General features: G+C 43.2%; 1 protein-coding gene across 11 annotated transcripts in view; it reads left to right on the forward strand.

Annotated features, from left to right (window-relative positions):
- FRYL (FRY like transcription coactivator) overlaps window positions 1-25871 on the forward strand; it is a 389109-nt gene that overhangs the window by 49030 nt on the left and 314208 nt on the right. For 4 of the 11 annotated variants that reach the window (XM_075930455.1, XM_014568676.3, XM_014568677.3 and 1 more), the window contains exon 1: window positions 20929-21677. The exons of 3 other annotated variants lie outside the window; for them this stretch is intronic. In XM_075930455.1, coding sequence (XP_075786570.1) covers window positions 21479-21677 — 199 coding nt within the window. In that variant the 5' untranslated portion in view covers window positions 20929-21478. Of the gene's footprint in view, window positions 1-20924; window positions 21678-25871 lie in introns of those variants that run through there. 4 more of the 11 variants (XM_006113455.4, XM_014568673.3, XM_014568672.3 and 1 more) reach the window with 2 other exon arrangements.

The following is a 25871-nucleotide window of genomic DNA, read 5'->3' on the forward strand; positions in this document are numbered from 1 at the left end:
CTCCTGCCACTAATCAGTCTACGTCAAAAGAAACTGACAAACTACTCATGAAGGATTTTCATTCTTCTATGCTTCTGCATTCATTCAGTTTGCTGATGGTGGCTGCAAAAAGAGTCTAGGTTCCCTGCATGCGACAAGGGATAAGGTGCATAATCTGGGCATTAGAGCATTTCTGTATCACTAAGCCTCAGTAACTCTAACAGTCTGTAATATCAAGTGTCAGTACTGTCTGAGAGAAAATGGTTTTGGTTACTAAGGTGCTCTCTAACTTCTGAAAGATGTTGACCAGGGTTCTGTTAGCAGAAGGTCTATTAGTGGCCAAATATAGTGTGAAATCATCATCATCACTGATTCATATCATGCAGTACCATCAGCTGTAACCTAGAGACAGCAGTTGCCTCAGATCATTTAATTTTCAATCAGAAACTAGGACACAAGTGTTTCCTTTGGATGGCGATAATTCCTTTAATGTGAGAAATGATGAAGCCCTGGGGGAAAATGTGACCAGACAGATGCCTAAAAGTCTACCAGCACCTAAAAAGACCTTGGTTTCCAGTTTTAGACACTATAGATAACAGTACTTGTGCTCATCTTTGTGTTTCTCATAGCAATGCCAACACAAGAATTACAACCTCACCTTAGCTATGTCTACACTGCACTCTAAACTCGAATTAAGATACGCAATTTGCTCTATGAAATTTGCGCTATGCAAATTGCATAGGCTATTTTGAAAAACTCGAAATAAGCTATTTCAAAATTTGGTGCTGTCTATGCAGCACCAAATTTTGAAATAAAGTGCTATTTTGAGACATCCCTTAATCTTCATGGAGTGAGGGTTACCAGGATGCTGAAATAGTGCGCCCATTAGTTCAAAAAATGTTTTGAAATAATTGGGTGGCTTGTGAAGACGTGGGGTAGTTATTTTGGGATACCTCTGATATCATGAAATAACTTTGATGTGTAGACATACAGTAACAGAGGAAGAATTTAAACTCATGATGGACAACCAAACATCATCTTTGTCTTCTGCCTTGAACCATACATCAAAACTTGAGGTCTAAGTGCTTCACACCAACTTTGCATCCAGCCTATTTTGGAAAACACTTGGCCACTCCTTCAACACCTGAAGTAGTATCACCCCAAATAAAGGAATTCTGGAAATAGTTCAAAGGGATTTTTCTCTGTAACATGAATCCATCACTATTTACAACTTGCTGTGCATTCCTATTCGGGAACCCCCTCCAGAAAACCTACTGAAATCAGAAGTTTACTCATTCCTGGACGTGAAAGGCTACTTAAGTGTTGCCAAAGGAATTGGAAGTAAAAGGGTTTTTTGTTTTTTTTTTTATTACAGGTATTTTCTAATTCTGAAAATAGGTGAAGGTATCAGTCTCCTATTTAGATGAAGGAAATATATAGAATCAATGTGGACAGTTACTGAAAGAAAGAAGTTACCTTTCAGTAACTGTGTGGTGGTTCTTGGAATTCATGTGGAAAAATACATCATCTACCTTTCCTGTTGTTAGTCCTAATCTACTGGGATTCCGTGTTTGTGAAGGATCTGACTGACTGGTTGGACCCACTCTGTTTTCAGTGCTCCTGTTAGGAAACATAAGGCCATCTAAAACACAGATATGGCCCCAACAGACACTGCCAGCTAGCATAATCTGACTTTTTTTGTGTGTGGCACATGCATCTCTAGTGGAATCCATGTTGACAACCTACCACATCTCTAAGCACTACAGCTACAGTAAGATACATATCCATTCTTTTCACTATATCATAGGCTAATACTTTTCATGTTCATATTTTATCATTTCACATGAAGATCTTAACATATTTGAAAAATATTTTCATAATCATCTGTCAGATGGAAAAAACTGAGGTACAAAGAAATTGTTTGTCCTGTAGAGGTTTACGTAGGGCCTGTGGCAATCAGAAATAGAACTCAGTCCTTGTTTTTGATCAGCTTGAATAGTGGTTTTCAACTATGTCTAAGATTTTTCAAAGTAGTACATTTTAGGGGTCTGAAGAAACATTGAAAATAACTGAACTATAATATGTTGCTTCCTGATTTAAAATTTTCTGTTTGTATTGTATATTATTGCAACACCTATCTGTTTTGATTTGAAAATTTTCATTTAGATGATTTACTTACTTTGAGTGCTAAATGAAATCTTATTCTTTTGTAAATGCAATCTCAAAATACGAAAGTTTCCTGACACAAAGATCTGGGGTTTTGGTGGCTTTTTGTTTGGTTGGTGTTTTTTGTTTTGTTTTTGTTTTTAGCCTAGAGTCTTTTGAGCATTGTACTTAATTATCCAGTAGAGGTCAGCCTCTGTAACTTTTTGTATAGGAGGAGATATACATTGTACATGCACAATTTTTGTTACAGTTTTATCTAAAGTAGTACGTGCTTGGTGCTTTCTCTTATACTTTAAAAAATAGTAATCAGGGAGGCTTTGTTGGCTTCATGCCATAATGAAACACATTGGGGTTTTTCATTCTTTGCTCTGTCAATTTTGAAAGATCCCTTTGCTCCCTTTGCCCTGAAGCTTTTCAGAATGGTTTATGTTAAGAAACTTTCTGTTCCCAGCATATTTACTTAGTTTTAGCCTAATATTTCATCATCTCATTTCTTCCTTCCCTTTCCTGTAATTTCTCTTTTCCTCACTGACTGTTAATGTAAAGGTTTGCTATGTAACTGGAGAACTAGTGACCATCTTCTAATGAAGCTGCACCACAGATCAGTGTCCCCAATAGGCAGTGTAGAAGAAACTGTAAGTGTTCTTATTTCTGGTGATTTTATGCATTAGCATTGTGCCTTGTTTTTCTCCATGCTGCCCTGTTATTTTTCTAAAATATATTAGAATAAAACAATTAATATTAATGTCTAGCTGTTTACTATAGATGGAATATACTTATTTTAAAGACGCAAACATTCTTAATATCCTCTTTGCCACTTATTTATACACAAAGGGTAACACTGGTATTCTTATGTTACATTCTACTTAACAAAAACACACAATATTCAAACAAAATTCAGGGCCTTGAAAAATGGTATATAGTGATCTTCCTAAATTGATTCATTATTGTTAAATCATAATCTTTTAATTATTGCAATTAATTATAATGATAATACTTATTTTAAATTAAACTTGCAACAGAAGATTGTAAATTCTTATGTATTATATTATAGGATGTTCATTTTCAGGACTTGGACTGTATGAACAGCATATAAATATATTATAAGTGCTACTGCAATATAAAAACATATAAAAGCTAAAAATAGAATGTCATAATAAAATTTATGATTTGGTTATGAACATTATGATACTGGTAGAGGTAAAATGGGCAGATTGAATATAGTTTATTTATTTGACATTTAGTTTTTCAGTATAATTAATACACTAGCGGGCTGGTCCTCTGCTTGCTACTTGCCAAGCCCCCTTTCTGGGGGTAGGCAGCACTGGCTCTCTCCCCCTGGCTTTCAGGGAGGGCCAGGCTGCGGTGTGGCTGCCCTGGCTCTCTTCCCCTCACTGCCACCCTCATGTCCCCGAGATTGGGCCAGCCCTGACTCTCTCCCAAGGCTGCAGGTGGTCCAGCAAAGCCACTGGACCCCCTCAGCAGACCAGGGAGACAGGAGCAAAGCCACACGGGCGGCGGGGTCCCTCCGCATGTGCGGCTTTGCTCGGGTCTCCCTGGTCTGCTGGGGGGGGGAGGGGGCGCAGCTAGTGGGCCCCCCCCCCAAGCAGGACGCCTCGGGTAGAGCAGCTGGGGTGCTGCCGGGTTGGTCCTGTGGGAACCTACTGTGCAGCGCCCCAGCTGTTCTGTCCCAGGCTCCAGATTCAGCAGCTGTTGAAACTGATCAGGCTGATTCCAGGAAGCTGGGGGCAGAGCAACTCTGCCTCCAGCTTCCTGTAGTCAGCTCCTGGTCAGTTTCAGTGGCAGCAGCTGAATCTGGAGCCAGTTCCGACTTACATACAAATTCAACTTAAGAACAAACCTATAGTCCCTATCTTTTACGTAACCCGGGGACTGCCTGTATAGAGAGAGATTTATTTGACTACAAAATATGTTTAAGCAGAATCTGAGCAGAAAGAGAAAAGATTGCCTTTGTTTTTCTTAGATCACATATATCTGAATTTTTGTAATGAATATTAATATAAGATAGTTTAAATTACAATTTCTCATCTTTAAATACATGAGTGGGAAACTTTCCTGTTGCTTTCAGTAGGTCTAGCATTCCCAATGTAGCTACAGCTCCCATTAAAAGTGTAAAATCTGTACAATGTTGATGGATCTGATTGCACATAGGGAACATTGCTATATCAGCAAAAAAATCTGTGTTTTTTTTTCACAAGGTGAGGGTTGATTGAGAACATTGTTGCAATTCAGTACTATTTATAAAGCACTTTTGAAGCAGATGGTTTACTGTAATTACAACTGTCAGCATACATCTTCTCTTCCAGCTCTCTAAATTTGAAATTAAGGATAAGATTAGAAAGACTTATGGGGGAAAAAATAAAAATAGGAGGCATCCTGTCAAAAAAACCAAATAAATAGTTAATCTTATTGAATGAAGAGTGATTTTCTTCTCGTGTATTTATATACAGTTTAGCAGTCTACAGTTGTAGTCTTTATTTCGGGCCTCTGGAGTGTCTCTTTGATATATAACATAGGCTCTATGACTTTAAAAAAAAAAAAGACGTTCATTACATTATTTGAATGGAAGATGCAAAAACATTTGGTTTAGTTTCGTCGTTATATATGTTGTATATAAAAATTCTTCGTTGAGTAGTGTCCCTGAGGTGCTGGGTCCGTCCCAGTGCCGCAAAACGGAGAAACTTCCACAGCAGTAGCCCTGCCGGCCCGCACATGCGCTCCTGTTGCCTTGCGCCGTTACAGCTGAGCGCGGGCCAGCTCGTCAGTTTCCTTCAACCGTCCGCGGCCGCAGACGAACCTAGGACATGCTCCCTCTCCGGCCTGAGGGGGGGGGGGGAAGGGAGTTTCATTTAGAAATTTGTTTGCCACTTGGCAGTTTATAGTTAGGATAGTGTTAATAGTTCGTAGTAGTTTTTACTTAGTTAGTTAGTCTCAAGTTCCTTGTTTCCGTCCTAGTTTACTTTTTGTAGTAGCCTTTAAAAAAAAAAAAAAAAAAAAAGAGAGAGAGAGAAAAGGAAAGAAAAGACAAAATGCCTGGTTTCAAGAAATGTTCCCAGTGCCAGGAGGCCATGCCAGACTCAGACGGGCATTTGCGCTGCGTTAAATGCCTAGGGGACAGGCACATCCCTAAGAAGTGCCCTCACTGCATGAAACTGACAGCCCGCGCTCGGCGCGTTAGGGAAATGAGGCTGAGGGTGATTTTATTCAATAAAGCCCTCCAGTCCGATGCGACCACGTCTTCTCCCGCTACCTCGGGAGTTCACTTGTCCCTTGTTCACTTGTCCCTTGTCACTTGTCCACCTGAGAAGGACCTCCACAATGCCGAGCCACAGCCCAGGAACGTACGGGCCAGACCGGGTACCTCTGGCTCTTTGCGGAGGCACCCGACAGAGAAGCCGGGCAAGAGCTGCAGTGCCTCAGCTCCGACTTTGGTCAGATCAAAAGACCTGATGCGGGCTCCCTGTAAGGGACCACGGGCAGACTCGGCACCGGCAAAGGCTCCAACAGTTGGGCCACAAGCAGCAATGGCGGCCCCGGCACTGGCTGATACTGCGCATGCGCAGTCAATGACAATTTCACCGGCACCCATGCCCACGGTGCCAGCTGATGAGACCTTGCTCCCTGCCGTGCCGCAAGCAACAGCGCCGACTCAGGCACTGCAGGTGGCCAGCGGCACCGTACAGCACTCTGCACCGCAGCCTCCTCCGGCACCGGCACAGCTGTTAACTCCCACGGCACCGCTGATTCAACCCCAGGGCAGCCATGCGACCGGGACTACACCACTTCAAACGGCACCGTCCTCTCGTGCAGATTGTTCAGTGCTGAATGAGGTGCCCTTCAAGTCAAGGCGCGTGCGGACCCCTTCACTCACGCCTGAAAGAGCACGGTTCTCTCCGGGACCTTGGTCACCAGCTTCAATCTGCTCTGAAAACCATCGTGCCTCTCATTATGTCTCCACTAGAGACCGATATCCTAGATCACTGCAGCGATCACCGTCGTACCATCACTATCGCTATCACGATCAACGACGCTATTCCTATTATTCTCGTTCACCATCTCGTTTTTCTGACAGATCTATATCACCGAGGTCTTCGGGACGTTCGAGATATTCACGTCGATGCGAGGAGTCTAGAGCCTACACTCCTAGATGATCCCCGACTCGCAGTCGGAGATGGGACCGTCATTATGATGACCGCCGGTGTCCTCATAACACGTGATATCCACGATCACGATCTCCGCAAACCACATGCCCAGCGTCTCCACCACGCGCACCTTCGCCGGCGATTCCATCAGTGCCTGTGGAGGGTGCGATGCCAGTTACTAGTCGGGACGCGTATGAAAACAACTACACTCCAAATAGGGAACCACAGACCCCCGACTCTCCGGCCAACCAATCATCTCCGGATGATGCTGTCTTTCCTGGTGAACTATCCCCAACGGAAGATCACAAACAGTTTCAGGAGCTCTTTGCCAGAGTGGCACAATCTCAGGATATCCAGATTACGGACGTACAGCAAAAGCAACATCCCTTGCTGAAGAACTTGCAGTCCTCACAAAAATCAAAACTGGCTCTGCCCTTCGATGAGGCTATCCTGGAAATTGCAAATGATATATGGCAGACCCCCGCCGCTTCTTTACCGACTAACAAGAGGGTGGACAAGAAATACTTTATAAATCAAAAAGGGATGGACTTTTTGTTTACGCATCCCCAGCCCAATTCCCTTGTTATGGGCGCCGCCCAGCAAAGATCAAAGACGGCCCAAAATAAAAATACCGCAAGTGATAAAGAGGCTAAACGCCTGGACATTTTAGGTAGAAAAGTGTATTCTTCTGCCACTTCAGTTCTCCGGATGTGCAATTACGTGGCCCCTCTTGCCAATCATGACTTCGATAACTACTCCAAATTAGTCCCTCTTCTAGAGCACCTACCAGACTCAAAACGCCAGATCTTGAGGGCGGTAATACAAGAGGGCTACACAACGGCCAGAACAGTGCTTCAGATCGCCCTAGACATGGCTGATGCAGCAGCTAGAGCCACGGCTACTGCGGTAGTTATGCGTCGCGGGTCGTGGCTGCACCAAGCAGCTGCCCCAAGGGAGTTATTAAGCAAAGTGGAAGACTTGCCTTTCGATCGTCAGTCTCTTTTCACCCAGTCCACTGATCAGGTGTTCCACTCGGGCAAGGACTCCCGTACGACTCTTAGAACGCTTGGCATGTATACGCCTCCGTATAAACGTAAGAGGTATATGCCCTACAACAAACAGAGACCCTTCTCTTACGCAACATTCTGCCCCAAGCCATGTGAACAACAGAGACCAAGACAACGCCAGCAAGAGCGAAGACAACAACCTGGCAAGACTTCCGGTCAGCAGCAGGGCCGGCAACAAGTTTGATGGGTTGGTCGAGGGACTACGTGCAACTCCTTTGTCAGGAGCGTCACACAATCAGGTAGCCTTATTCCATCATCGGCTGAGGCCTTATCAACATCGCTGGTCTCTGATTTCCACCGATCGATGGGTCAACGACATAGTTGTTTCAGGATATGCCATCCCTTTCAACTCCATTCCCCCCCACTTCCTGCCCTCCCCGTCCCTTTTCAGGGACCCCTCTCGCGAGACTCTTCTACAGCAAGAGGTGTCCCGACTACTTACTATAGGAGCCGTGGAAAGGGTACCCATTCAATTTCGGGGGAGAGGTTTCTATTCCACGTACTTCCTCACCCAGAAGAAGTCAGGGTGTTGGAGGCCTATCCTGGACCTGCGTCGACTCAACCGCTACCTGAGAAAACAAAAATTCAAAATGGTCACTTTTTAGCTTCTGTCATTCCGGCTCTCCACAAAGGGGATTGGTTTGCGTCCCTCGACTTACAGGACGCCTATTTCCACATAGCCATTCACTCGGCCCACAGGCGATTCCTTCGTTTCGTAGTGGGCGCGGAACATTACCGAGTGTTACCTTTCGGTCTGTCAGCAGCACCACGGGTGTTTTCCAAAACCCTGGCAGTGGTAGCTGCCTACCTCTGATGCCTCAATATCGTGATTTTTCCCGTATCTCGACGATTGCCTATTAAAGGCCCCAACTCGCGAGGAGGCTACGTGGGCAGTGACCACCACCACAGCCGTATTTGAGGCTCTGGGCCTCATAATCAATTTCGGCAAATCGTCCTTGGCACCGCGTCAGGACTTGGAGTTTATCGGCGCGAGACTCGATGCACTGAGTGCAAGAGTATACTTGCCTGCAACAAGATTCCAGATGATTCGGGACTTGGTACGTACAGTTTCAATTGCTCCCAGATCCAGCATACTGACTTACCTGAAACTGCTCGGACATATGGCTGCCACCACATATGTGGTGGCGCATGCCAGACTTCATCTACGCAGTCTCCAGCATTGGCTGTTCAAAGTCTACACACCGGGGGTACACGCTGTGAGCAAGACAATGTCCATTCCCGGACATGTCAGGACTTCACTAATATGGTGGGACAACCCGCAAAATTTGTTATCAGGGGTCCCTTTCCACGCACGAAGACCCACAGTGCAGATCACAACGGATGCTTCTCTGATCAGTTGGGGCGCACATCTGCAACAACATCGAGTTCAGGGACTCTGGTCGGCACAGGAGTCACTTCTACACATAAATCTCCTCGAGCTCCGAGCTGTATCCAATGCATGCAGGCACTTCCTTCAGAGGATCCAAGGTAGTGCAGTCCACATCATCACCGACAATATATGCACGGTGTACTATATCAACAGACAACGTGGGGCCCGTTCACGATCCCTGTGCGCGGACGTGATATGACTGTGGAACTGGGCGATCCACCACAATATAATCCTTACCGCATTGTACCTCCCAGGCAAAGACAATATCATCGACGACGCCCTGAGCAGAAACTTCCTTCCTCAGCACGAGTGGGAGTTACACAACGAGGTGGCTCATGGTCTCTTCCGTCTCTGGGGGTTCCCGAGTATAGACCTCTTTGCCACTCGTCACAACAAGAAGTGTCATCATTACTGCTCACAGGCGGGTACTGGCAAGAATTCCCTGGGGGACGCTCTTCTGCTCAGTTGGGGATCTCACCAACTTCTCTATGCGTTTCTGCCTCTTCCTCTCATTCCGAGGGCACTGGAGAAGATAGCGATGGAGGGTGCAACAGTGATTTTCATAGCACCCTATTGGCCTCAACAGACTTGGCTGACACAATTGTCCAGAATGTCGGTCACTCATCCACAACGACTTCCACTGATGCCCAACTTACTGTCTCAACGGCACGGTTCGATGCTGCATCCGAGCATCGATCGCATGCATCTTTCGGCATGGCTCCTAACTGGTTTCAGCCACCGGAAATGACTTGCTCTCAGGAAGTGAAACATGTACTTATGAATAGCAGATGCCATAGCACTTGCAAGGCCTACACCTACAAATGGCACCGGTTCCAAGCGTGGTGTCTGGAAAGGGACTTTGACCCTCTTTCTTTACCGGTGCAGCATACTTTGGACTACATCTTCCATCTGAAGACGGAGGGCTTAGCAAATGCTTCGTTGAAAGTGCACTTGGCAGCAATCTCGGCCTTCCGCCCGCACATCGACGGACATTTGCTATTTGCTCACCCGTTAGTTAAAAGGTTCCTAAAGGGGCTTGATAACCTATATCTGACCTTCACAATCCCTCCGGAGCCGTGGGACTTATCTTTGGTACTGGACGCACTAACTCGTCCCCCCTTTGAACCATTAGCAACTTGCAACCTGCGCTTGCTAACAATGAAAGTATCATTCCTTCTGGCAATCACGTCAGCACGGCGGGTAAGTGAGTTGGCCGCCCTTTCAGCTGGTCCACCATACACTTTATTTTCTGAACAAGGGGTTCTGCTTCGCGTTCATTCTCTCTTCCTTCCGAAGATAAATTCTCCCTTCTATGTAAACAAGCCCATAATTCTGCCAACATTCTATCCGAAACCTCATTCCTCGCCAGAAGACTCACGTTTACATACCCTCGATGTTAGACGAGCACTGGCCTTCTACCTGCATAGAACACGTGCCTTCAGAAAGTCTCGGCACCTTTTTATAGCTACGGCGGAGCGCTCCAAGGGTCAACAGCTCTCCACACAACGTATTTCCAATTTGATCACCTCCTGTATCTCACGTTGTTATGCCCTACGACACAAATCCTTACCAGGACGACCTCGCGCTCATTCCACCAGAGGCTTGGCCGCATCTACTGCGTACCTTAGAGGGGTACCCTTACAGGACATATGCCGTGCAGCAACCCGGTCATCCTCGCTCACCTTTGTCAAGCATTATGCTCTTGCGAAAATATTGAGAAATGATTCAGCGGTGGCGCAAGCAGTCTTGGCCACAGCACAGAGATCATAAGTCCGAAGCACGCCGATAGTGCTTGACCACTGCTCTGTACTCACCTCGAGTGGAGCACCCTCGGGGACACTACTCGACGAAGAAGAGAGAGTTACTCACCCTGTGCAGTAACGTCTGTTCTTCGAGATGTGTGTCCCTGTGGGTGCTCCACGACCCACCCTCCTCCCTGCTTCGGAGCTTCTGTTTCTCTCTTTCAGATGCTTCCAATTGGGAGGAAACTGACGAGCCGGCCCGCGCTCAGCTGTAACGGCGTGAACGGCGCGAGGCAACAGGAGCGCATGCGCGGGCCGGCAGGGCTACTGCTGTGGAAGTTTCTCCGTTTTGCGGCGCCGGGACGGACCCAGCACCTCGAGTGGAGCACCCACAGGGACACACATCTCGAAGAACAGACGTTACTGCACAGGGTGAGTAACTCTCTCTACTCTATGGTAACTTATTATGAAATGTTTTGAGTCACAAAAAATATCCCAAAGGAAGGTATATTATTGTCTGTGACCTTGCCAATGGTGCTTACTTTGATGAGAACTTTTTGTGTGTGTGTGTGTGATGTTTGATTGAGAAACAATATAGGTACATAATCAAAATTCTACTGTCTGGAGCGGCTCTCAACCTCTTTACCATTGTGAGCCACGTATGCAACCCACAGTGTATTATGTGGGCTGTATCCAGTGCTTCCAGTCTGGCTCTGGGGATGTTACATGGGCTGCAGCTTTCTGCAGATTGGGCCACAAGCACTCCACCAGCTGCAGGTTGAGAACCATTGGTCTGGTATAAGTTCTTTGAAATCATCACAAACGGGGCTTTCTGCCCTCTTGTCAGGGGCTGACGTCAGTGAAGACATTTTCTGCTACGGGAGGCTAATGAGGGCCTCCAGAGTAGATCAGTGGCAATCTCCAGACTTCTTTCAGAAAATCTAATAGCTTAAGTATGTTTTAAATTTTATTTTATCCAAAATTTCCCATTTTTAATTAAGACTAACATATTTCTATTTGAAGCAAAATGCAGGACAATGTAGCACTTTAAAGACTAACAAGATGGTTTATTAGATGATGAGCTTTCGTGGGCCAGACCCACTTCCTCAGATCAAATAGTGGAAGAAAGTAGTCACAACCATATATACCAAAGGATACAATTAAAAAAAATGAACAAATATGAAAAGGACAAATCACATTGCAGAACAGGAGGAGGATGCGGGGGAGGGGGGGAGGAAGGAAGGTAAGTGTCTGTGAATTGATGATATTAGAGGTGGGGAGAGTGGGATGTTTGTGAGTTAATGGTATTAGAGGTGATAATTGGGGAAACTGTCTTGGTAATGGGTGAGATAGTTCAAATGTTTGTTAAGTCCTTGTTGGCAAGTGTCGAATTTAATAGCCCTGTCATTCATGTTAAAATTCGACACTTGCCAACAAGGACTTAACAAACATTTGAACATCTCACCCATTACCAAGACAGTTTCCCCAATTATCACCTCTAATACCATTAACTCACAAACATCCCACTCTCCCCACCTCTAATATCATCAATTCACAGACACTTACCTTCCTTCCTCCCCCCCCTCCCCCGCATCCTCCTCCTGTTCTGCAATGTGATTTGTCCTTTTCATATTTGTTCATTTTTTTTAATTGTATCCTTTGGTATATATGGTTGTGACTACTTTCTTCCACTATTTGATCTGAGGAAGTGGGTCTGGCCCACGAAAGCTCATCATCTAATAAACCATCTTGTTAGTCTTTAAAGTGCTACATTGTCCTGCATTTTGCTTCAACTACCCCAGACTAACACGGCTACATTTCTATCATATTTCTATTTCTATTTTTTTCTTTTTGTTTGGCAAATAAATTTAAAGGTAGCTGGAGGAGCTTTCACACATGTAAGGGTATGCATGCTTTCTCTATCTCTCTCTCCCCCGGGTCCGGGACTGCACCAGCTCCTGGCCTTGCACCTGCGTAGGGCACCTTTAGGTAGGGCAAGGTGGCTGAAGCTCCCCACCCTTCTGATTCATATGGGAATATTGCTGGCGGTTGCCCTTCATCAGAGAGTGAGAGGAAAGTGAACAGTTTGTTGCATTCTTCATTCTGTCTGGGGACTACAGAGGGCAGATGAACCTGGAGCTGCCCTAGCCCCTCTCCTAGCTGTGCGTGCTGGAGCTGCAGTGGACATGGAGAGGTGCTTCTCATGTGGCCCCAAGGTACTGTGGTGAGCAAGGGAGCCTGCACACTGAAACCCATATTCCCAGTCTCACACCAGAGTAATGAGTAAACGAATCATGTACATTTTTCGTTTAATCTTCCAAAAAGAAAAAGTTAAGGACCTAAGCAACGCCAGGTAAATTTGTGTGTGTGTGTGTGTGTGTGTGTGTGTGTTTATATACACACACACACACACACACACACACACACACACACACACACACACACACACACACACTCTGTCTCTCTCTCATATACTCATTTTTGCATAGATTACACTTATAGGGAAGTTCAAGAAATTAAATATATGTAATAGAATTTTTTATTAATGTTCTTGCAAAAGGGAAATAAAAGCAGTTTTAAATTTGTAGGATTTCAACTTCAAACATTATTAATTTTATTGAATAATTACCATACATAGTAAATTTGATTCAGAAACTCGTAAAGCTTTCATTACTCTTTCTGTAACTAATTTGAATTATATTGTGATTTGTAACAAGGAACCGATAAGTAAAGTAAACGAAGTAGCCTGGTGGTAGCTTTTTCAGAGTGGGGTCTGCGAACCACTTTGAGAAACACCGATTTAAACAGTTCACCCACCATATTGCAGTGAAAAAGTAGTGCGTTCAGCTAATTTAAGTGGCAGGATTGTTTATGCAAAATTTTCTATCTGTAGGTAATTCCAGAATAAGATTTTTATTTTGCACAAACACACACTTCACAGTGAGAGAGACAGACAGACCCCAATTATTTGTTACAGTCCATGTGTGCTAGATAGAGCAAGCCTTGACAACAGTGAGATGAAGTCAAATCTTTGAACTTCATGGGCTCAGTACTACAAAACCTCTTCTGCTGAATTCCATTAGTTTTCTGCATGTATACTAGTTTCAGGATCAGGCTGAAAATGTACCATAGCCCTTGTATTTTGCAATTTGGGCATATCAGCTATTGAAAATTAAAAGATTGTGATAAATCTCTTTTTTATAATCAGAATAAAATGTGAAAAGAGTTGCTTGTAAGGAAGCAAGATGATAATGAATGTTCATTAGTCCAACTGACTGAACAGACTTTTTTTTATTAAACCAAATAGTACACCCAAGTATGATTCTAAGCAATGAGTTGGAGGTGACTCGTAGTTCTCAGTAAATCCCCTATCTTTACAAATTCTTTGAACAAGACCTGCTCATTCCCTCTGAAGTATTTGGCACTCTCTGTTCTTCGAAAACACTATACTGAGCTAGATGGATCATTTGGTCTGACAAACATGAACGTGTTTATATTCTTAGGTTTCATACAGCTGCAATTAAAATTTCATCCTGGATAGGGATGCAATAGGATAGTTGATTAACCGATAAGCAAAAGCTTATGTTGATGCTATAGACTACATGCATTTCCTCTTCCCCACCCCCGCCAGTAAATTTTTAGCAGGCTGGCTAGCAGCCCAGCTCAGTCCTGGCTTGACACAGGGTCTGGGACCTACCGCTGCTGCAGCTCTGCATTTAAAGTGTATTAAAAGTGAGCCAGCCAGGCAGTCAGCCAGGCTCAGTTCCGGCTCTCACCGGTTCCAGGAGCTCAGAAAAACAGGCAGCCAGTCCGTGAGGAGAGCTAGTTGTTAAACTGGCTTCCCTTGTGAACCAGCTCCTTTCTGGCACCCCGATGCTGCTGCCTCTGATATGGAGGCAGCAGTGTGGAGTGGCAGAGGCTCTTCGGGCGTGGGGATGGAGTGCAGTCTATCAGTCCTACCCAGGGACTACAGAATAGTCGAGTAACCAATAAGAATTCTTGAGGTAAATTGATTATTCAGTTAACCGATATTTAACATCTCTAACCTGGACTGTTAGGTTCCATGGAGCCTCAATTTATTTATTAAATCTGTTTCTTCTAATCTGAATTTGTATGGCAGTGTCAATATTTTATGTATTTTTAAAGTATCCATAATGAATCATGAGGGTAGGATTTCTGCTACATTAAAATTAAATACAAAAATCTTTTAAAATGAAAGATAAATGTGAGCGAGTAAAGTGTAAGTTAATTGATGCAAGTGTTGTGCAGAAATTAAGATCTCCCCCCCCCCCCCCCCCAAAGACTGACAGATTACCTGCATTTTTGGTGGGCCTGTTATACAGGTCACTGAGAATGCAGATAAAACTTACTTCAGAGATTTTTATGTTAAGAGCTAAACCTTATATAACTCAAATAACTTCTGAAATGTAAACAAAACTTTGGTGAAAATGTTATTCATTACTTTGAATAGTTAGTATTACTTGCATTATTTATATATAATATGACAGATCAAGAGGTGGCTATGTGGATTATTCATTGTAATAGATACTCAGCATCACCGTAGTATATTAAAGATGAATAGTCTTCTTTTAATATACATTTTTACCTTTAGATAATGTACTTATATTAGTTACCTGATACTGCTATTTGGAACAAGTAGACAGTAATCTGGATTTCATGTTTTGGAAACTAATGCACTATAATTCAAATAAGTCTGGATGCACACCATGTTGAGGTCCTTGAATGTAATTTAAATGCTGGGGGAAACGTTTTACACAATTTTAGTTCCTTTTAAATATCTTATTATGCCAACAGAATAAATCGCTCAAAATAACATCAAACAGAACTATGTTTATTTTTTCTGAGTGTACTTCATTAGGTTATATTGTCAATTTATGATTATTTTCTTTTTTTAGTTGAATCTAGTATTGTGTCTTGAGGAGCTAGTTATAAACTGAACTGACTTGTAACATATTATAAGTAATTGCAACAGATATAGAAAGAGAAATAAAAATGAATAACTAACAAGTCCTAATGTTGTGTCAGTGATCAGACTGAAGTAAATAAACTGGTTAAGGACCAAAAGAAAATTTTAAATATTAATGTATGCTGATGGCTCATGTGACTTGAAAGCAGATTTACTGCTTTCAGGACGAACTTCATTATTCTCTGAATCAATTAATTTAAGGGGCACTTTTTAATCTACTTTATTTGGTCTCCTGCAATACATTTTGTTACTGTTTAATAATTTTTGATCTACAAATTGCTAATGAGAAAAAATACAATTTCATTGAGCTAGTCAAATTTACGAATTAGTATCTTGGTTGGTTGGTTATAAGAAAAGAGAAAATCCATGCATAAAATACTTCAGAAACAGTTTCTGTCTTTTTCCACCAAGGAAGCCTATTTATGTGGGGGTGGGTGGAGGAAAGAAAGATCCAGTGGGCTTCACTTTTATGTTTCCTTATGTGAGAAGATGTTTGTTGCTTGTAAGGAAAGGGATCTAGGGGTCATAGTGGACCACAAGTTGAATATTAGTCAACAGTGTGATGCTGTTGCAAAAAAAGCAAATATGATTCTAGGTTGTATCAACAGGTGTGTTGTAAGCAAAACTCGTGAAGTCATTCTGCCGCTCTACTCTGCACTAGTTAGGCCTCAGCTGGAGTACTGTGTCCAGTTCTGGGCACCACATTTCAAGAAAGATGTGGAGAAATTGGAAAGGGTACAGAGAGGAGCGACAAGAATTATTAAAGGTTTAGAGAACATGACCTATGAAGCCAGGCTTCATGAACTGGGCTTGTTTAGTTTGGAAAAAAGAAGATTAAGGGGGGACATAATAGCGTTTTCAAATATCTAAAAGGGTGTCACAAGGAGGAAGGAGAAAATTAGTTCCTCTTGGTTTCTGAGGACAGGACAAGGAGTAATGGGCTTAAAGTGCAGCAAGGGAGGTTTAGATTGGACATTAGGAAAAAATTCCTAACTGTCAGGGTGGTCAAATATTGGAATAAATTGCCAAGGGAGGTGGTGGAATCTCCCTCTCTGGAGATATTTAAGAACAGGTTAGATAGACATCTGTCAGGGATGGTGTAGACGGAGCTTGGTCCTGCCTTGAGGGCGGGGGGCTGGACTCGATGACCTCTCGAGGTCCCTTCCAGTCCTAATCATGATTCTATGATTCTATGTATATTTATTAAATGCGGTAACACTGACTATTTGAAAGAGGATATAGATGTTGAGAAGGTTCTGGTTTTTTTGGTTCAACTGTGATAATTATTTTCATTCATTTTAGATTGTAAATACAGGCAGTCCCCGGGTTACGTACAAGATAGGGACTGTAGGTTTGTTCTTAAGTTGAATCTGTATGTAAGTTGGAACTGGCGTCAGCCGCTGCTGAAACTGATCAGTTTCAACCGTGGCTGAATCTGGATGCCAGTTCTGACTTACATACGGATTCAACTTAAGAAACCCAGGCGTCCCCAAGTCAGCTGCTGCTGAAACTGATCAGCGGCTGATTCCAGGAAGCCTGGGGCAGAGCAACTCTGCCTCGGGCTTCCTGTAGTCAGCCGCTGGTCAGTTTCAGCAGCGGCTGACTTGGGGACGCCTGGGACAGAGCAGCTGGGGTGCTGCTGGGTTGCTCCAGTAGCGCGGCTCCTCGGCGCTACTGGAGCAACCCAGCAGCACCCCAGCTGCTCTGCCCCAGGCATCCTGATTCAGCCGCTGCTGAAACTGACCAGCAGCGGCTGAATCAGGATGCCTGGGGCAGAGCAGCTGGGGTGCTGCCGGGTTGGTCCGGAGCGCCGAGGAGCCGCGCTACTGGGGTAGACAAGAAAAGCCTGGTCTGCGGAGGAGGGGGGGGCACTAGCTGCACCCCCCCCCCCCAGCAGACCAGGGAGACGGGGGTGGCGGGACCGCCCAAGTCCTCCACGGCTTTGCTCCGTCTCCCTGGTCTGCTGACCTAGGAGATGCGGCTGTCCCGCTGCGGGCGTGCTCCGCGGCTTTGCTCCTGTCCCCCTGGTCTGCTGGGGGGGGTCCAGCGGCTTTGCTGGACCCCCCCAGCAGACCAGGGAGACCGGGTGAAGCTTTTCTCGCCCCGGAGGACACGGGTGGCGACCCGCCGCCCGTGAGCTCCGGGGCGAGAAAAGCCCCGTTCGTAAGTGGGGATCCGACATAAGTCGGATCCGCGTAAGTCGGGGACTGCCTGTATATAGCTAAGGAAATCCTAGGTGCTTTTATCTTTTGAAGAATGCAGGTACAATTTAAATATTAACATTTCAAAGGTTTCCTGGGACAAGTCTACAAAGAAGCCCAAGTTCTGTAGCAGTGGTTCTCAATCAGAAGTTTGTGTACTCTTGGGGGCACACAGAGGCCTTCCAGGAAAGGTACATCAACTCATCTATGTATTTACCTAGTTTTACAACAGGCTCCCCATCCCCCAACTTGTTCCATTTTTTTATCCTACTTTTGACTCCCTCCACCAGTTATTTAGGATCCCTCCCTGTGTCCTTCCATACCCCTTATGTGTTCTTTGCCTATACCCTACTGTATTTCATCTTTTAGAAGTCAGTTCTCTTTCTCCTAAATTGCAATGCAAGAGCTTAAATGGGGGGAGGAAGGGAAATCAGGGATGCTCTCCCAAATTCCACTTGTGCCAAATCAATTTCCTGTAATACCTTTTGAGAGATGTTACTGTATTAAGATCTTGCTGTATCATTATGGGTTGGGATTGTATGTAATTCTAAGGGAGAGAACAGTCTGGTGATTAGGCAAATTGGCTCAGTTTGTAACATCCTCAGAGAAGTACCACCACCTGGAGATTCTCTCATATATTATAGTACATACTGGATTCTCCAGAGCGCAACAGAAAAAGAAAAAACTGTTGAATAAGTAGCCTGAGTTTCAGCTGATTCTGATTCAGCAAACAGAACCTTCTGTGCCAGAAGGTCCCCAAATCCTTGCAGAAGTATTGGAAAATTTGATTTAGGAAGGCCACAAAACAGATGATGCATGGAAAGCTTTTTAGTATGTGTGTAGGTTTTCATTGTTTTTAATGTTTTTCCTGCAATGCTTTCAGTTTAATAAATGTGCTAGCTTAGAAAAAGCTGTGTGGCAGCCTATAACTGCAGGCAGTGTGGTGGTTATAGCCACTGGGGAGAGAACCAATAGGAAGATGTTTGCCTTTTATACAGTTGGCTTTTTTTATGCAGTCCTCTCCTGACAGGAAAAACAGAAATCCTCCATTAGTCTTAGCTTTATACCTCATAGTTTTAGTTAGTTTGACCTTTTTCAATGTTCACTTTGTTTCCGGGGGGGAAAAAACCCGGCACCCACCGTGGTGGCGCAGCTTTTTGTCTCTGCGACAATGCCAGGTTCTCCTGGCTTCAAAAAATGTGATTCATGCAGAGACTCAATGCCTACCTCAGAGGGCTATGCCTCATGTGTCAAATACCTGGCAGAGTCTCAAGTGGCGCAAAAGTGCCCTTGTTGCCTGAATATGACGGCAAGGGCCAGAAAAGACTCTGAAACATGGCTCAAGACTATTCTCTAGGAAAACTCTCTTCAGTTACCAAGGAACAAACTAGATGAGATGCCAGCACAGCAAAAGCTCTCGGGTAGGGCAGCTTCCTCACCCCACAAAGGCTCTCAACACCGGCACGCTCCCTGTTCGAGCTGCCTAGAGCCTCTCATTCCCTGATGCCACCAGTCTCTGGTACCATGGAGAAACGCAAGTCAGTGCCAGTCAGGAGAGCTGAGGCACAAATTAAGACTGCCACATCAACTGGTGCCATTGAGGTAGCAGCTTCAGATAAGCTGCATATGCCTCCTCCATCAGCTCCGGTGAACTCTCCCTCTGCACCCAATCTAACTGGGCAGAGTGATTTTGACTGCTCTATGGCACCGCAGCACAAGAAAGCGCTGCACAAAACGTGGCACTTATAAAAATCTCCTCAGCCTGAATCAAGAGGAGTAACTGCCTCACCATGCTCCATGGCGCAGGGGCACGCTAACACTTCAGAGTGGCCCCAACTTGCCTACACCACTATCTCCAAGATCTGATTATGGTAGCGGGCATAGGAGCAGGCTCTCATCACGCCATTCCTCTCCTTCTCTATCACTAACTTCCTGGAATTCATACAGGAATCACTCCCTTCAACCACATCCTATTTGGCCCAGCCAACCATGGATGTTTCCTCCACATCAGCTCCTACCTCAGTGGAGCCCGTGGGATACATGGCATGGATATCAACCGTGGTCCTCCCACACTTACCATTCAAGGCACATAGCCTCTACATCTCAGCAACACCGCACCTCCAGGCGCTCATCCACAATCTCTGATTGCTCCTCACCTGCTTACCTGCCCTCAGTAATTTCTCAGGCAGGTTCCAGTGAGTATGACAACTTACTTCAATCAGATTCAGAGACCTCATCACATAAACCCCGATCCAGGCAGGTGGAAGCAGTATTCCAGATTTCATATTCTCCCCTGTCAGATGGGTGGAGTGGGCAAGGGCTGCATGTAACCTTGCATGTTACCCGATTAGCCCAGGCTCATTTGTTAACCATGTAAACAGTTACGCTTAGTAGAGGGCATGCAAGTAAACAGAATGGTCATCCTGCTTTGGTCATCCTAAGTAGCAAGCAAAGCAATGTGGGCTACCAGGTGACAGACACGGCAAGTGCACATCAGTTGTTTTGAGATGGGGATGCATTTACACCTACTTTGCTGCATGTAAGTTCATCCCACATCTCTATAAACTCACTTCAAGTGGCTTTTATAAAACCTACTAAAACACCAAATGATTTTATCAAAAAATAATTTTGTGGACACAAGGCAACTTAATGTGAAATAGCTCAAATTAATCTGCAATAGTTTCCAAGTATAGCTAACACCTTAGTTTTAGTTATTTGGTAATATCTGTATAATCCGTTATTACATTGTGAAACCCAGAAGTCAGTAGGTTTTATTTTATGTAGCCTATTTTGTATGATTTACTGTGTGAGAATTTCTGTGAGGACTAATTTTAAAGGCAAGTTTGAGGGGAAAAAAGATAAAATAAAATACATTATAAAATAGTTTTGTGTACTTAAAATTAGAATTTTCGTGGGCGAGATAATTTTGTTAATCAGGGTTTGAAAATACAGCTTGGCGCCTGAGCTGCTTTTTGTCAGTAAAATCTGCTTCTAAAAATGTCTAGTCTGATCATTAATAGACATTCAAAACAAGAAGCAATGTACAAATAATTCTTGAATGTTGTGGTATTTTCTTCATAGTCACAAATGGGGTAAAAACCAACTTCACTTGTGTGTTTATAGATCTCTAATTTTAGTTTTAAATGGTTTGATGTCTTTAATTATTTGCTGATTTTTATTCCCAAATGTAAAAGCGTGGAATAAAGAATAAGAGGTTTTTCTGTGTGGTAGCATAAGCAAATGTTAATGCACCATTTGCAAAGCTGTTCAAGAATGTAATTTGTTCAAAGCATGGAATATTTGAGCTGTTAGTAACTCTGTTTGTAAAGCTGAGAAATGGGTTTCTAAATGATAACACTTATCTGTGAATGCAGAAGTATGTGCCTCCCTGTGCACTTAATTGAAATGAAGAGCTAATTAACTGTCAAAATAAATTTGCATTTTTAGATGTTTTATAACATTTTGGTTTAAAATCATGGTAGTGTTAAATATGTTTTTGTTTTGTGGCAGTTGATCAACTCTTGTATATTCCAGTAACTTAATTGCTTATTTTGTTTTGTTATCAGTCTGTACAGTAAACTGTCTTTGAAATCAGCCTGCCAGCAGCTGGCAGCTGACCTGCTGGTTTTGGCACCACCCAGGTTCAGCATGACATCACTGTGTAAAGTAGCTCAAGTAGTCCACCTTACTGATTCTTCAAGGAAGTTTGTACAAGCACCTGGGTGTGTGTTATGTAGCTAGTCTAATTCGTGTTGGGGAAAGTAGACGGAACAAAACAAAAAAATGGACTTTTTAAAAAAAGTAGTTCCTGCTGTAATTTCTGGAGATGTGGTACTGGATATTGGAAATACTGTTGGAAGTTCCCCAAGGCTATTGAAGATGAGACGTGTCAGCCTGTTTTCGTTAGGGCAGACTATAGATGAAGAAGATCAGATAGATTTCTCACCTTCAAATTACAGCATGTATCCACAGCACCAACTTGGTAAAGTAAAACTTCATTAACTATTGTAAACTTTTTCTCTGATGAAATAATCTGAATTGTTGTTGAGTATTAGAAAAGGCTTTTTTTCAGAAAGCCATTACGATTGTGGATGTTTTTCTTCTGTTTTAATCTATAGTTTCAAAAGTGTTTAAACCAATAGTTAATATTTTGTGAAATTGTTTAAATAATATCATAATTAAGGGTGTATTGTGTGAGTATATTACACATGTGCATGTGACTTTTAACTTAAGACGAACATCCATTTTCAAAATAAGGGTTTGGAACATAAAATGTGGCCCTGATCCTGAACTAGGAGATGCACAGGATTCCCATGGCCTTTGGTAGAGATCTATGTGTATGTAGGGGTCAGCTTACATGATTCTCAGTGCAGAATTCTATCCTTATACCACTTTTGTAAACTTTGTATTTTGTGTGCTTTCATGCTATTAAAGTCTCTTCTAAAGTATTTTTTAATATATTTTTTTAATGTTTTTACTTGAATAGTATGTGGACTAGTCCAAATTTCTTAAAAACATAAAGAATAGTTTACAACGTACTGATTTTTCTGTTGTGTATAGAACAACTGTAAAGTTGAATCATATTTCTTTTATATCCTTTAAAAACCTGATTTGTTCATAAAATTATATACAAAAAGATTTTCCACAGTACACATGCAACATGTTGATCGGTGTTTAAACATTATGCATTTTATGTTTTTTTAGAGATTAAATAAATTTTATTTACGTAGCTGTTTCAGAGGGTATATGGTTGAAGATTAGTTTTGGGAAGCAATTCAGGGCTTGATGACTCTTTCTAAAGCTCTAAACGGTCTAGGACCCAGCTGGTTATCACTCTTTTTTTTAGCTTCTCCCTCATTCCTGGTCATAGCAGTTGCAATCAGCTGCAATGCTCTGTGCTGTTCAATCCCAAGGGTTGAATTTCTAGGGGTGACAGTACCCTCTGATTGTAGGGTCCTCTGCTCTGAAATTTACCTCTTTTTGTGTTGTTTCCCCCCCCCCCAAAGCCTTTCAGACATAGTGTAAAATACTGGTTTGGCTTTAAAAAAAAAAAAAAAAAAAGTTACCTTGTGTTGGTGGATGGAAGCTAAGAATCAATTTTTTGTTTTGTTGGCCAAATTGTAAAAGTGTGTAATAAATTTGAATATATCGCTTGCTGTACATGTAACGTCATCAGCCATTGATAACTTATTAAAGGGTAAAATTCTCTTCCTGTTACGGTTGCCAGATGGTTTCAACAAAAATACCGGACACACTTGATATTACATCACAATCTACATTACATCTTATTTAGAAAATACTGGATATTTATATTTTCTCAATTTGTTTCCCAATCAGAAAGCTCAAATACTGGACTGTCCAGTTCAAAACCGGACACTTGGCAACCCTGCTTCCTGTTGCCAGCATGCTTAAGGATAACTCACTGGAAGTTCTTTTTTGAATGCTGATCCTATCAGTATTCACTGTGGGTGTGCTTATGCTCTATGTTCCTAGGGCCAGAAACTTATAGCAGCATTTATTGGTCCAAACCTGGGCCCTTCTTTTTTCCTGGAGCTCTAAACTGAGGACATAAGGGATGGCACAGTGCAATCACCTCTCCAGTTCTTTTCTATTGCTTGTAATCTGGGATGGAATCCTTCCATGTGTGGCATTCTAGCTTTTAGCTCTTCTGCCTGTTTGTATTTTGCAAATAATTTTTATTAGCTATATTCATAGTAGTGAGTTTGTGGATAGTAGGAATCATGGGCTTCGTCCTGTTCCCTCACTGTTTGAGGCACTTTAGAATGCCCAAGACTTCTAGGCCTGCCTGGCTTGTACGTGGGTCTTCCTGGTTAGTGATCAACACAAGAGCTGATTGTACTGCTTTGGGGAATAAAGATTGTATCCGACTGAGAGATCTGCCACTCGTATCCTCCTTGCCCTAGAGGCAGTCTTGTAAATTTCAGAATCCATAGGCATGAGGCGCGGTCTTGCCTTGGACTCTGCTACACTTCGTCTTATTATCTGGAACCTTCAGACACTGTATTTGCAGCACCAACATCTTCTAACTTGGGATCATCTAGATCTACGTTTCTCCTTGTCCTCTTCATGTCTCCATGTCATGGAAACATCCTCTTAAAAAGAGAGACAGTTTACTTTTTAAGATGTTTCAACTGGTGCCTGTTCCCTTCCTGCAGCACCTGTTGAGACTCTGTATCTTGAATTGTTGTGTTCAGAACTCCAGGGAAGCTGAGACTGGCACTGATTGTACTGGGTGCTTCCAGTTTCTAAAGTCATTCATTAAGGTTTTCTCACCCCACTCCCAGCTCACTGGTGGTCTAGGGCTAGGCTACATCCGAAAGAGCTTGACAGCAACATCTGTGGGATACTTCTATGGATAAAGAGGGCATAAACCTGGATTTGTTGGGGAGAAAGATGCTTTTCATCATCTAGTCTCCTATGCAGGATAACCTAAAATTACTAGGCACAAATAACTAAACAAGATTTCTTGAACTACACAAAGTTTATGGAATTTTCTGATAGCCTTCTGTAGTAGGACAGAGCTAGTTTCCAAGCTCTTACAGAAAAAGGTAAACTGATAGCCAAGATCACTCTTCAGTCTGTAGCTGATGCCATTCTTACTTCATGTAGATCTATGGCTACTTTAATAGGGCTAATTTCACACATCTAAAAATAATTATGCCCAAATCAGCTGGAGGAAGAATTTAATAAAAATGTGAATCCTAAGTGGGAAATATTTAGGAGCATTTTACTAAGGTGCCCAAAACCACAGTCAGACAATCAAGGAAGAAGGCAGTGCTGGCTAAAAAAGCCAATTTGGTTTATAGGGGAAGTGAGGGCATCAGGTAAAACATTGCCCCACCCCCCAAGAAAAACCTCAAAGAAATGGAAGACAAGTCTCAGAAGGATAGCTGTGTTTGTCTGTATCTGTAAAAACAATGAGGAGTTTAAAAACCAACAGATTTATGTGGGCATAAGCTTTTGTGGGTAAAAACACTTCATCAGATGCATGGAATGGAAGACGGGGGAGCTGATAGTAATGAATATAAAGCAGAAATTAGGTATTATAATAAATTGATAAGTGAGGCCAGGTGACAGAAGGAAAAATCTGCAGCTAAGCCTTGTAAAAAGCAGTTTAAAAAAAATCCTGACAGTGGTAGTAGTGGTCCATTGTTAGATGAAAATGGTAGAATTACCAATAATCTAGAAAAGTTAGGGCTGTTCAATAAATGTATCTGTTCTATATTTGGAGGGGTAGAACATACGATGTGGTTGCAATCTTCTATTCCACTTATATTTTATAAACTTTAAAGCAAGGATGGGGAACCATTTTTGGGTTGGGGGTGCGCTGACCCTGAAAAATCCAGTAGGAAGCTGCACACAAGTGAGAAGTGTAAAAAACCAACCAACCAGCCAAACCCTCATTAACATGGCCCCTGACTGAGGAGGAGAAAGTCTCTTGCTGTGTTTTCCTTGCACACTAGAGGTAGGCTAGTAGACTTTGTGTGCTTCAATCCCACAGTAAGGCAGCAGAGGGGCTGGAGCACCAGCCTAGGCTCCCCAATGCTGGGGAAGGAGAGGAGTCCTGAGCCTCAAGAGCTGGATCCAGGAAAGCCGGGGACTGCATCAGTCTCCTGGACATTAGGTTACCCACTCTAGTCAGAAGAAACCATTACGATCATCCAATCTGATGCCTGCATGCTGCAGGCCACATAATTTCACCCATCTGCTTTTGTCCATAGACCCATAATCTCAGGATTTCTTTATGCAGCACAGAGTCAACCCGTGGAACTCCTTGCCAGAAGATGTTGTAAAGACCAGGACTTCAGCTGGGTTCAAAAAAGATAAATTCATGGAGGTTAGATTCATCAATGGCTATTAGCCAGGATGAGTAGGAATGGTGTCCCTAGCCTCTGTTTATCAGAGGCTTGAAATGAATGACAGGAGAGGGATCACTTGATTACCTGTTTTGTTCACTCCCTCTGGGACATCTGGCATTGGCCACTGTTGGAAGACGGGATACTGGGCTAGATGGATCTTTGATCTGACCCTGTGTGGCCATTCTTATGTTTTTAAGATGGGCCTCAAGACCAATTCCTGAAGAATTCCTCATTAGTAATCTCCTCCATCCTGAGAGTTCACCATTCAGTATGTCCCATTGTAGTCTACCCATTAA

The sequence above is a fragment of the Pelodiscus sinensis genome, chromosome 5 (genome assembly GCF_049634645.1).
Source record: "Pelodiscus sinensis isolate JC-2024 chromosome 5, ASM4963464v1, whole genome shotgun sequence".
Classification (NCBI taxonomy): Eukaryota; Metazoa; Chordata; order Testudines; family Trionychidae; genus Pelodiscus; species Pelodiscus sinensis.